This window comes from Filicampus tigris, chromosome 10, assembly GCF_054856515.1.
Source record: "Filicampus tigris isolate MCC_2025a chromosome 10, RoL_Ftig_1.0, whole genome shotgun sequence".
Classification (NCBI taxonomy): Eukaryota; Metazoa; Chordata; class Actinopteri; order Syngnathiformes; family Syngnathidae; genus Filicampus; species Filicampus tigris.
The window spans coordinates 8,144,328-8,157,978 of NC_141226.1; the positions used below are offsets into that span (position 1 = coordinate 8,144,328).

The 13,651-nt window shown below is 42.9% G+C and overlaps 1 protein-coding gene across 2 annotated transcripts; it reads right to left on the bottom strand.

Annotated features, from left to right (window-relative positions):
* Positions 1-563: 563 nt before the first annotated feature.
* LOC147140636 (serine/threonine-protein kinase tousled-like 1-B) lies at positions 564-12,923 on the bottom strand. Of its 2 annotated transcripts, none has more exons than XM_086042943.1 (21): positions 12,465-12,923; positions 10,944-11,065; positions 10,391-10,459; positions 9,207-9,282; positions 9,084-9,127; positions 8,907-8,990; positions 8,756-8,830; positions 8,578-8,670; positions 7,927-8,037; positions 7,106-7,242; positions 6,844-7,035; positions 6,698-6,764; positions 6,467-6,564; positions 6,289-6,370; positions 6,113-6,204; positions 5,893-5,982; positions 4,515-4,684; positions 3,609-3,744; positions 3,426-3,537; positions 1,362-1,469; positions 564-1,161 (listed from the first exon to the last, which is right to left on the bottom strand). In XM_086042943.1, the coding sequence occupies exons 1-21, from the start codon at positions 12,589-12,591 to the stop codon at positions 1,012-1,014; spliced, it is 2,235 nt and encodes a 744-aa protein (XP_085899069.1). In that variant the 5' UTR covers positions 12,592-12,923; the 3' UTR covers positions 564-1,011. The 2 variants fall into 2 exon arrangements, with proteins under 2 accessions (XP_085899069.1, XP_085899068.1); XM_086042942.1 differs by having other exon boundaries at positions 8,907-8,996; positions 12,465-12,922.
* Between the last annotated feature and the right edge of the window lie 728 nt (positions 12,924-13,651).

Consider the following 13,651-nt stretch of genomic DNA (forward strand, 5'->3'; position numbering starts at 1 on the left):
ATGCGTCGACGACCAAAAAATCTGAAGTCGTTCAAGCCCTACAGAGCCATGCCTACGTATACCCGGCTGCTTTCGTGGGAATCACAGCATTTCCTCTCCTGTTCCTAACATGTCAGACTTTAAACGGAAGCTAAACAATAATCCACATGACCAAAAAGGGAAAATGATTCAAGTTTGTACTTGAGGCTAAAGCCATTCACGCATTATAAACTAAGAGCAACACTTGTAGCAGCAAAGAGTTGAGCTTCCTGAAGGAAAAACAATGTGAGTCGACGGGAAGCTGGGGAAAGCCTCCTTATGTACTTGCGAGTGGGAAATGAAACCAGTGAGCAGCAGCTCCAGTCCTCCGCTCTGTCCAGCTAACCCCAGGCTGGTGCAGTTTTTTTTTTTTTTTTTCCCCCGTCGTAGACAGCAACAATGGATTCTGACATTTATGTTCTAATATGCGGACTGTTGTACTTCAACAAGCCTGCTGCACCAGAAGATCACAAACTGGATGAGAAGTGCAAATTAACACCAGACTATTTTTGGTTGTCTGGATTTAGTCAACCCCCGACCCCCCCCCCCCCCCCCCCACCACCAACAATGAGATGCATCATCCTTAAATTGTGTGAATGGATAGACAAACTTCTCCAAGTCATTGTCCTCGGAAGCTGCCGTCCTTCTGATGCAGCTACACTCAGCTATGTTGAGCGGCGTGCATGAACAGGGTGTTTGCAAGCTGTTCAAAAGTTTCACGAGGGGTTATTAAATACAGTCCACCAAAGCCCCACCTTGCTTCTCTTCCTGGCTAGATGTGGCTTTATTTGAGTTGCTTTCCCTCTTTCATGGTTAAACAACAGCCCACCATGTCCTCATCTTGATATGATTTCCCTTTAATTAGGCTCTTTTTCTATTTGATCCATTCTGGAAGCTCTCTGGTTAAAAAATGATCCACAAACGATGATCTATTGCCATCGATCCTGCTCCAGAAGTGGACAGATGGTGCCCGTCAATCCCAACGAGAGCCGATCAGAAGGTGGCGAGCGATGAGGCGGTGGGCTGCAGCGAGCCGGAGGAGTTGGAGCGTCTCATGTGAGGGAGAAGGTAGGAATCGGAGCACAGCTGGTGCACGTCGAACCTGTCCTCTTTGCGGTAGGCCAGACAGCGGCGGATAAACGCCTGCCGAGCAGATCGGATATGAGTGCTCCTTTGATTTACATTTACATGACTTCAATTACAATAGCAATGCTTACATTTCAGGGAGTTTTGTACATTACAACCATAATAATAGATCTATTGTTAGACATTCTTACATCATATATTCTTTCTTATTGGATGCATCTAATGCAGTGGCCGCCTGGCCAGTGAGTGTCTCGTACCTTGGCCTCTGTACTGGCCTGTGGTTTAGCAGGGAACTGGACCTCAGTGGCTTTGAGGATGGTGTTTTCCTGGAGGATGTCCTGCTGAGACTGGTTGTGACCAAACGGCTGGTAAAACCAAAACAAGCGAGAAAAAAAAAAACAATCATAACGTCTCACAGATATGAAGAACCTTCAGCGCAAATTAACCCATGAAGGGGCAGTGCAAGAACTGTGAGCCTTGAAGAGCTGGCAAAATCTTCCTTTTTTGTCCTGTTTCAGGCTGATTGGAAGCAAACAGAGTTAAACGTAATAAACGTTAGAGTAAAAGAAGGTCTGAAAATGTCTGGCAGTGAATGAGTTCATGAGTTTGTGTGCACTATTAGGCAGACATTGGGTCAACGGACATCTAAATAAGCAATCTTTTTTTTTTTTTTCCCAGTACAGTGGTACCTCTACTTACGAACGTCTCTTCATACGAAATTTTCAAGTTTACGTAACGCCAAAACATGAAAATATTGTCTCTTGTTACAAAAGAAATTTCAAGATACGAAAAGTAAAAATACAGTATGGGCTCCGGAGTTTCCTGAACGCAATATACTCATAGCTGCTAGCCTAGCATCTTCCTGGTATCCTATTGGCTAAGACGGACCACTACCGTATGTCTCTATGTGTGTAGATAGACAGGTAGATAGATATATATGTGATAGATGTCTATGCAGCGTCCTCGTCATTCGCCTCTCGGGCCATGAGTTGTTCCGATAGTTTTATGTGAATTATAAACGAGGAAAAGAAAAAAAGGAGACAAATTTGTTTTTTTTTGTCCATACAAACAAAGCAAGAGATGATAGAAAAGTATGAAAAAGGGATGCGTTTGGTTGATCTCGCCAAAGAATATGACCGTAATGTATTGACAGTCATGTTATTAAATCAGTTGTTTACAAAACGCCAGGCAAAAACCACTTCTGAAAGAGAACATGAACCAAAGAGGACAAAAAGCGATGAGAACAGCAGGCAAATTACATCATTTTTATTCTTTACTCTATTCTTTGTTTTTCACTTTATGCACAACTGTCATTTATTGTGCAATAATCTAATTGTAACATGTTTGTATTTGTTACATTTTTATGCTTTATAAAACATTTATGTCTGAATATTGGGGGGGCTTGGAACGGATTAGGGCATTTACATGGGAAACACGTCTCTACTAACAAAATTTTCTACTTGAGAAATTTCTTCCAGAACCAATTAATTTCATAAGTAGAGGTACCATTGTACATTGGCACTAAGGCTGCAATTAACGATTATTTCAATAGTTGTAGTTTTTTCAATTAATTGATGAATTGGGCCAAAAAAAAAAAACGCTTTACTAAAACAAAATGACCATTTCAAATTGATAGTGCAGAAAAGTGCACAAAAAGGACGGTGTGTGTGTATGCCATAAGTCTAAGTTCATCAATGAGCTTGATGGGTTGGTGGAGCGGTTGGGGTTGCACCAATAAGCTTGTACTTATTTGAGAACCATTCCAACATTTTATGCACACCCCTAAATATATTCCAACATCAACAAGAAATGTTATAGGCCAAAGCACAGAATGATCACATAATGAAAAGTTAATTGGCAGAAAAGGACAATTGAGTTAAAAAAGTGTCTTTTGTTTAGCCAGGTGAATTACACTACTATTGCTATCCCATGATATTCACAAGCTTAAGTTAACTTGCATTCAATGAACTTTTCATGCTTGTCAAACTGGATAATTTGATACACATGAACACCAAGAGAGACTAACTTTAAGTTGCCTACTGCAAAACGGAATCAAGTCTGATTCTGTAGTGACTCACTCCGTCGCTGGGCTTGTGTGCTATCGACCGCTCAACTTGTGCGCTCCGTGACATGCAACTTAGCGCAACTGACAATAAAAGTGCGACGCAGCCAGTGAGCGAAGTAAAAATCGCATGACACAACCAATTGATAATGAAATTCATTGCCAAAACTTTGAAGTACTGATTTTTATCAATTCATTTTTGCAGCTCTACTCGTGCCCATTTTATATCTAGACATGGATCTGCTCACTTGAACTTTACCTTGCGCCCATATAGGCACTGGAAGAAGATAACTCCCACAGACCAGACATCCACCTTGTTTGAAATTTTGGGCGGCTCCTTCCCCACCACAAAACACTCCGGGGGGAGGTACCTGGACACACACACATTTGTTCCAGAGTCCAATGCCTCGATGACGATAGTATTAGCGTTTGTGAGTTTTACCAGTAGGTGCCTGCTCCCTGAGATGTGAGGTCCATTCCGTCCACGCCGTAATTATCATCATCCATAATCTTTGAAAGGCCGAAGTCTGTGATTTTGATTTCTCCACATGCGGTTCCATCAACTAATAATATGTTACCTGCAGCATATGGCACAATTTACAATTGTAGTTGGGATGAAAAATGAATCAACAGTTGCCCCAAAAATGTATACAGTACATAAGTCATACATAAATTACATATGTTTGCAAAAGTTGCCAACCAGTGATTCAGGTTTTTACAATGAAGCATTTTATGGAAAATGTCTTTTTAAAGTACTTGTATGTAAATAGCTTGGTCTCTGGTGTGCCTGCAAACCCATCAAGAGTGAAATTACACAACCAAGTAAATCTTTTTGAGATGTCTATTTTTGGAAATGTGTCTGGTGTGGTGAGCAGTGACTCATTTCCATGAGCGCCATCAAAACAAGCGGAGTTTCGTAGGAGCTTTTAAAAAACTGTTAAGTGCGCTGTTTTTAATTGTGAAAAAAAAAAAGTTCCATTATCTATACCACTTATCCTCACAAGGGTCGCAGGGAGTGCTGGAGCCTATCCCAGCAATCTTTGGGCAGTGGGCGGGGGACACCCTGAATTGATTGCCAGCCAATCGCAGGGCACACAGAGACAAACAAACATCCGCACTCACAACCACACCTACGGGCAATTTAGAGTGTCCATTTAACCTACCGTGCATGTTTTTGGAACGTGGGAGGAAACCGGAGTACCTGGAGAAAACCCGCGCAGGCAAGGGGAGAACATGCAAACTCCACACAGGGAGGCCGGGATCGAACCGACGACCTCTGAACTGTGAGGCGGACGTGCTAACCAGTCGACCGCCCATGTCTTATTCCCATGTTCCCAATTAGACTCACCGGGCTTGAGGTCATAGTGAATGATGGGAGGTTTAATCTCATTGAGGTAGCGCAAGGCGCTGACAATCTGCATGACGATGGAGCGGGCCTCTTTTTCCGACATCAGCTTGTTTTGCTTTAGGTAGAAGTCCAGGTCGTTGCCTTCGCAGAACTCCAGAACTGTACAGAACCTAATGGGAAGAGAGCAGAGACGAGATTATCAATCAATGCTATCAGATAGCGATGACAAAAAAAAAAATAAATAATCAAAAGAGTTTGGACTGGCACCCAAATTCTTCCTTCCCTATTCGTTTACCGTTTGATGAGTAAGTCCAGAGACAACTGAAATGAGTAACTAATTGTGCTTTGGCCGGAAAAAAAATAAAAATGTCATAGTCCAAAAAATGAAAGACACAATTTGATCATAATGGTAAATGGAGCGGGCTTATATAGTCATATTATATCTCCCTGGGACAGTGTGTGACACCAACAGCGAGTAAACAAAGGCGTTGCAGCGCAGCCACCTGTTACGCATTGTCCGTATTTTGTTCGGGGATTATCACTGAACTCGTTACGCCCGTAACTGATTGTTATGGAATTTTTTTTTAATTCCTGGGTCCCACAACTGCGCAAAAAGGTTGAAAACGAGCAAAAAGAGTTCATAGATAATTGCGCTGTATGTTTGACAATACGACACTTGTGGACGCGACGGCGTCGACTGAAAATGACATTACAGTTGCTCAGGGCTCAGGTAATGACCAATCACAGCTCACCTGTTTTCTGAAGCTGAGCATCTGTGATGTCATTTTCAGTCGACAGAAGTGACAAAATGGTCGCACCCTGAGATGGCTAAAAAGGGGTGAATTTTGCTGCTTAACTCATATTCCACAAATGCAACATAAATCAGGATGCCGTGTTTCAACTAGTGCGCCTTCTGGGAACATATTCTTGAGAAAAATGTGTTTGGTTGACTTCCCCTTTAGGTAAATATTTTCATAATTTTGGCATTATTCATTGTTTGAAGTATTGAAGTCAATTTAAGTGGTGACATTGCAATGCCTTAATTTAGTGAATTAAGTACACACAGTCACAGCCATGAATGCAATTGTGCTTAGGGACCGTGACTTTGCGCACTAAAATAATGCAACTCAGTCACCTTGACTGCGGTCAGGCTATGTAGGATCAATTCTAAGTCAAGTTAGCCACCACAACGATGCTCGGTGCCAAAAATCCTGATTGTGTAAAGCCTACTATTTCCAATGGCTCCTCCTTGCCATGTGCACTGTCATCTTTACGTAAATCTGCAATGATTGAGAGCTTTACACAAAGTAATAAACCCCATGTAGCATAAACAACCTCAGGGTGGGGTGGTGGCAGCCAGCGGTCAAAGGTGACTCACGTGTCAGTATCCAGGGAGAAATAGTCATATAGTTTGACTATTCTGGGATGGTCCAGCTGTTTGTGTATCCGGTACTCTCTGCATGCATGCCTGGAAGGGCATAAATGACACACGTTACTTTTTGTGTGTGTGTGTGTGTGTGTGTGTGTGTGTGTGTGTGTGTGTGTGTGTGTGTATATGGGTGCGTGGGTCATTGGATTCAAAAGTTGTCGTGGCCTACTTGTGGTAGTTCTCTTTTTTCTCCTCCCTCCAGTTCTTGTTGAGCTGGTGGATTTTAACAGCTGCATAGCGCTGCTCAAACAAGTCAAAAGCCTGTCGGGTAACAAGGCAAACACGCATTGGTATCGCAATGTGCTTGGCAAAGAGACACACAGGGTGCAGCCATTAAGACTTTACCTTGTAGACTTCACTGAAGCCGCCCCTGCCCAGCAAGTGCAGCAACAGGTACCTTTCGTTCAGTGTGGGATGCTCTTTAAACCTGCGTGAGGTGGGAGGCAAACTTTGTAAGCCAAGTTGTGCTATTACATACGTTATGATGCAAATTTCTTTCAACAGCCTTCGGCAATGAGCTTACGCTGAGCTGTCCTCATTGTTTATCCTCTTCAGCTCTCTGATATGGAGGTTCCTCACACGCTCCAATCGCTCTAGCTCCGCTTGTATCTCGGCCTCCTCCTGCACAGAACACCCCACTTCTATTCATTTCGGCCTTTTTGTCCTTAACTGGTGAGATTTGGCAAAACCCTGTCTTCATTCTTTGTGTGCAGGTGAAAGGGGGGGAAACTGCATAATGTGATTTGCTACTGACCTTCTTCAGATGTCCAAGGCGAAGCTTGAATATCTCTTCCTGCTCATGGTACTCAGCAAGGGTCAATCTAAAACACACAGATAATATAGAAAGGTCACGGAAAATAGGGTGAATGTTGCTGACAACTCTCCTCCCGTGTAACTCACAGCTGGGGCAGGGATGGCTTGAGGAAAGGGTCGGAGTCGTTGCCGTTGACCACCTTGGTTTTTCTCTGCTTGGGTTCCGAGGTTGAGGCCACAGAGAGGGAGGGTGACGCGGGGTTGGGAGGCTTCCTCTTGGCAAGCAGCTTTCGCTGTCGCTCGATGTCCTCTCTCTGCTGGTTGATTCCTTCTTGTTGCCTGCGGACAGCCATGCATTCATTTTGTGTCCCAATTGATAACCTTGACGTTCGTGTGAACAGGTTCATACTTGATCAGGTTTTGGAATGCATATCCGTCAGTCCACTGCTCTGTGTAGGACGCTCCGTGTCTCACAGTGGTGAAATGGCCGAGACGGAGGCGGTCCTGCATGCTCTTCTCACGGCACGACTGCTTTTCCTGGGTGCTCTGTCCAAATAGTAGGCAGGCCCATTTATTTAGAAATGATGAGCGTGACAACAATTGACCTTTTTCCTTAGAGCCACTTTTTCTAGCTAATACGCTACATACGCACATTATTATTTTATATTTAGATACCTTGGTGTGGTCATCCATGATAAGTGTGTGTTTGATGAAGATCACATGCTTACAATAAACCCTATTGAAATAATATGGTTTTATATAAATAATTGGTTACAATACTGACTTCAGGAGGGTTATGTCCCTCGCGTGATCCTGTCGAGCAATATTTGTTCACATTTCTATCACTTTCTCTAGCTAACCGCAACATTTGGTTGTAACCAACAAATGAGTAACAATATACTGATTTTGTTCCTTTTTAAATCATTTCTGTGAGTACACCGAATGAATGTTTCTTCTACTTGAATATAGGATTGCTCAGTTAGTATTTGTCTACTGTATTGTTTTATATATGTGCTATTGGCCCAAATTATTCTGCATTCTCTTCAGACAAAAATATTAAAGCTAATATTAACACTATTTCAGTATTTTGATACAAATAACCCGAGTGTCTGCTCATGTGCTAAATTCAACCAAATAGCTACAATGGACATATCAATGCAGCTTCCACACACTCAAGATAAACCTACAAGGGAAGAGGAAGTGGCTGTGCATACATGCAAAGAAACATACCTTCTCTATGAGAAGTTTCTTGCTCATAGTGATACACTTGTTGAGCCTCTCCTTGTATTTCTCCAGGAGTTTTTGTTGTTCATCGATCTGCCTTCGCAAGTCACAGTTGGCCTGTGTGGGATAAAAGGATGGTGACAAGAGTTCCTCTGCATGATTGATTATACAGAAACAAAACACTGCCATACACATTATTTGGACTAAAGTGTAGAGACACCAAGCCAATAGTAAGTGAAAAAGAAAATATGGAATATCGGCGTCTTCCACTTGTCTAGGAAGACCTTCTTTAAGATGTTGGAGTGTGTCTGTGGGATCAACTGTCCGGTCTCCAGAAGAGCAGTGGAGGTCAAAGCTCAATGCTAATGGCCCTGAGAAAGGCCCTCACTCATAATATAGTTTGAGTTCATGTTTAATGGTGCTGAGCCAAGCTCTTTCACACCAAATTCATCCAAGGACATCTTTATAGACTTCGCAAACTGAAACAGAAAATTCTCTAATCTAATTCTCGCAAAGTAGAACAGTATAAAATGTGTTGGTATGCTGAAGAAATCAGGGATCTCACCCAACCACTATTAAAGACCTGTGTAATAAAATGCTTTTGTCCATATAATGTGTGCTTGTTGGGAACTCAGTGGGTGTGGATATTCAACGCACCCTGAGAAGATCATCTATTCGTCCCTCTTTTTTCTCCAGGTCCAGACTCTTGTTGCTCTCAAGAGCAGCAAGTTTCAGTCCTGTTAACTCCGTCTAAAATTGCAGAACAAAAGGACAATTTGGTTTTGCAATTACATAGCACAAAGCTTCGGGAAGAAACACGTGTGCTTCAGAATACCTGGACAAATTTACTGGATCTAAGATTGTGTTCCCCAAAACACAAACTGGTGGGGGACGAGCTGTTCTGGCGGATCTGCAAAGGCGGCACTGTTGTTATTAAACTGTAATGGCATATAGTCTCAACTTCTGTATATAATGTATACACTTACGATTGAGCCAGGCGCTGAGTGTGAGTTCTGCGGGGAGCGACGAGCTGACGGCAGGCCTCTAACCGGACTAGAGCCATTTCCACCCTGGAACTTTGCAGGGACATACAAATAATGAACTGCGATTGAAATTTAAGATAAGAATCTTTTTAGAGTGACAAAAGCTAAAGGAAGCCTCACATCGAAGTAGTCGCTAATCTTGGGTCCGCGTGTAGAAGACTTCCCTGCATGATGAATTCAAAGAAAAGACGATCACAAACATTAACGGGCTTTAAAATCCACTTGACGTGCAGGTTTCCCAACCTTGACTGCTCTCTGAATAGGTGTCAGCTTTCCTTTTCCTCCCTCTGGATGATTCGGAGTGCTTCTTCTCTGGGGTCTGTAAGTCGACATGGAGCAGAGGAGAGAAAACACTTAGGTCCCCTGAGTTTTACCTAACAAAGCTCCTGTGGCGGCTTTCAACAGGAAGAGAGAGTACATACTGAGTAGGCAGGGGAGCGCCCTCTTTTCATATCAGAATTCTATGTAGAGAAGAGAGGGAAATGCGCAGGTAGTGGGAGAGACAGAGAAACAAGTGGGTCGAGCACAAAAATAACTGAAAGAAAGACCATGAAGTCCCCTATAAAACAGCCCAACTGATTTTTGTACCTCTGTGGCTAAATATCACAGGTAGACAGCGTTTCTTTCCTTTTTTTTTTTCCCACTTTACTTTGTGGGTCCATTTGTTTGTTCGTTTATGGGGGACTACAGGCCGAAGACGATTTTATTAATTCTTGTGACAATTGACAAACTGATGACTTAAAAGGGGGAAGTGAAAAAATATTTCCCTTCAGATGTGCACTTACTGTATATGACAAATCACAATCTGTAATTATTTAAAACGTACGCATAGGTGGAAAGTCAGAAGCTATTCCACCAAATTGTATCTGGATTTGATTCAGACTGCAAACATGTATGCAATTAAAGAATTATGACCTCTGTCAAACAAAGTCAACATTAGTTGTGCTAATCTATCCTGAAATGAAGGCACAGAATGAAACAGGAAAAAAACAAAACTGGTATAAGGGGTCCTCGCATAACAGTGTAGTTTTCCTTTCCTATGGTAACGGCGTGGCCAGAATTTGAACATCGGGCGAAACACGCCCTAGTCTATCACTAAATCTACGCTATGCTACAGTAAATTCGGAATTACAAACAGTAAATATTTATATGAAAAATACTTGAAGTGCATATATGTAAAACAATAAAATGAAAAACAGCAACAAACTGAGCACGTCTTCTTGTGGCACAGCGCAGTTCGTAACCTCAAATGTTTGTATGTCAAGGCGCCCCCAACTGACGACCCACACACATCTCTAGTGGTTTCAAAAGTGACAAAGGTTTCAGCCTTGGTGGAGGTCTGCACTTTTAGCGTGGTCTTCTTATTTTCTATATTTGGTATTGGAAACATTACAGTGACAGCAGAATAGACAATGCAGGTCAGCTACCTCAGACTCCTTGTCGCTGGACGAGCCAAGGCTTCCGTAGCTGTGGTTGGACGACTCGTTGGCGAGACCCTGCACACAAGCACAAAGGACCATTCAGAAAAGTAAGTGAACGTAAGATCATGTGATGGGAAAACAACAGGAAAACAAAGATCATCCTCAAAATGGCTGAGAGCAAATTAGCTTTACTTATCACTCTGCCGTTCACCAGCACAGAACTGAAATCCACTCTCGTATTTCACTTTAATCTTTTAATGCAAAATCATCCCCACTTCTAAGGTAAAGAGAGCTTGTAGTTGTAGGTTTTGTAGACCTCGCTTTGAGATAACTTTGGTGTAGCCTCAGTTTGAGAGTTTGAACAAGTTCCAGGTTGAATATTCACCCATTTGAACTATTTGACAATTAATGTACTTCTGTATCAGTCTTCAGGTTAAAATGCAAACAGTTTGCACAAAAGGGCTACGAAGCTGGCTTGGCCACCATTGTCCCTGTTTCTACTTGCTTTGTGTCCACTGTGTGATGCAGAAAAACAAGAGTTCCTGTGGTGTGCTGTTACCTTGGCACCCCCACTCATGCTACCGGTGCTGCCTCCCGTGTTGCCACTGACAGCTCCTGTGAACCTGGCCTCAAGAAGCTCCTGTCTCCGGGGGTCCAAGCTATGCAGCTCCTCCATGGGGCCTGGTGCAAGGGCAACAGTGGAGTAAAGTTACATGTGTAAAAACAAAATGACACTGTGTGACAATTAGGAGTTAAAGGAGACAAAGTGGCTGGAAAGGAGAGGAGACACAGTATACCAAGTAGGTGTAGAGGGTGAAATAAAGGCAGGTAGGTGGCTCATTGAAAGATGCACTGTCATGCAATGATGACATTGGGATGTGACACTGCTAATTCTAACAGGAGACAGGAGACTCCATAAAACAGCAGGAGGAGGAGCTCATTTTAACCCAATAAAAAGACCAAAAAATATTATCCTAACTACGATATCTAATTATCTCAAGTGTGTCACCTGGGAATGACTAAAACCAGTTCAGATTGGGCAACAATCAAGTAAGGATCAGGTTACATGCCTTCTCCCAAATAGTCCTGCATCACCCAAAAATGCTTTAAATGAAAATATCCTCCTCTACAAATGTCTACATTTGTAAACCTGTCACATATAGGCTGCACAGCCACTTACAGTAAATAAACAGCCTGACTGGGCCTTGATTTGAGTGGCATTCCCTTCCCAGGCAGAGTAGATCTGGGTTTCTGCACCCGCCTGCCTATTGATGCTGCAGGCTTCCTTATTGGATATTATCTGGCTGTCATCATTACATAGCTTTTGGCACCAGGGCATGCCCTAAAAGGAATAATGGATATGAAACCCTCAAGCAACGAACCACAGCACACAACAAGGCCTGTGCGAGGTTATTTGAGGACAAAGGACTGTGTGATTTGAGCTGCATTTGCTGCATATACAATATATAAACATGTTTAGAGGTTTACTGTATATATAATTTAATTGACTATCACACTATTAGTTCCAAACCTCACTGCTGGAAGATATTTTTAAAATAATGTTATTTTAAAAAAGGTTAAAACTACCAACTAATCCATCAGTTATTTGGCCATATTAAAACTAAACAGAAAATATCACTGCCAGGCATGTCGAAATGTTTCATTTAAATAATTAGACAAATGTCCTATCTTATACGTACAAGCATTGCAGCGCACACGCCAAGTAGTTTTAATTAAACTACAGATGGCCACCAAACAGTACCGATCGTCGACAACTATGCCACGAATGACAACAAATGTAGTCCTTAGACGCTCGACAGTTCAACACGAGAGGCCAAATTCAAGATAGCGCTGCCTTTGTGCAGACATGATAGCTCGAAGCTACTTCGACTAGCCGTCAACACAAGTGACAGCTGACGTTTGGCTTCCAATACACGGACCATCAGTGAACTTGACATCCATTTTCACTCCAACAAATGTTAGCACGACATTGCTCCAACAACCCACGTCGCCCCTCTCCCGAAAACACCAATGTGGCGGAGAAAGACACCCGTCCGAGCACTTGTCGAGCTCCATGTACCTTCCTTGAGCTTTGCGGTCGCCGTTATATGTTGTTGAGAAATCGTTGGGGAGGAGGAGAGCTGCGACCAAGATGGCGTCGCCTCCAAACTTCCACCACCACTTCCACTGTTACTTTGGACACTCATCAAGCCACTTTGCCGACGAGAGGAGCCAGCCCACACACGGTCGCTCAAGGAAACGCCGAGCTGCCTTCCATCGATTCACACCTGCTCGAGCCCTCCCCGGAAAGCGGCCGGTGGCTTAAATTCGCTTCGGTGTTTTCGCTACACGTCTCCAGTGTTGCAGTCGTAGAGGAGCGGCTTCCTCGGAGGCTTGGTGGAGCGGATCCAGCGTAATAACCTTCGCATGATGACCGACCGACTGCACCGCGCAGCGCGGCTGTCAGCATCCACTTCTCGAACGGGGCTTTGATTCCAGTAGGCGGCTATCGCGAGGCCAGCGATCACCTAGCAGCGAGATGAGCGGGAATGAGGAGGGAGGGGGGCGTGACACAAACGAGACACTGATCTGGGATCGTTTCGTTTGCCTTGACACCAACCATATGTTCAGAGGAAGGCGCCGCTCCACATTGACTCGAGAACAGCCTCTCGTTTGGACCAAAACAACATACAGCCCGAAAAAAAATGGCTGAAACGTCTGGAGGAATTAAAGGTGACACTGGCACGCGCCCAAGAATGAACGCATGACAGACAGACAGACAGACAGACAGACAGACAGACAGATAGATATTTTGACATTTGACAGCAAACCTGCGCCACTGCGTTCTGAGGTTGGCGGTTTGAATCTTAAAATAAAAGACATTTATGATTGGTTAACTGAACACTGAATTTAGAGTCTTTAGTAAACCTAATAGGTTGTTCTCAAACTTTTTAAAAAGTACCACCAAAAAAAAAAAATACTTAGCTCACAAATGCCATCATAATGACCAACATTAATATACAGTAACAATAGCGTAGTAGGCCCATGATGTGATTATCCAAAATGTAAAAGTAAGCAATTGTAACATTATGCACACCTTTAACATAAGCACGAGGGTTATACAGTATATATGAAAATAAAAACTATCTAAATAAATGCTTGAAAAAAATACAGTTTTATAAGATTAAATGCAAATGTGTTTTACATATTTTACATACACCTTTTGCGTATGTATTTCATTTTGATATGCAAATTCAACAATTTTGA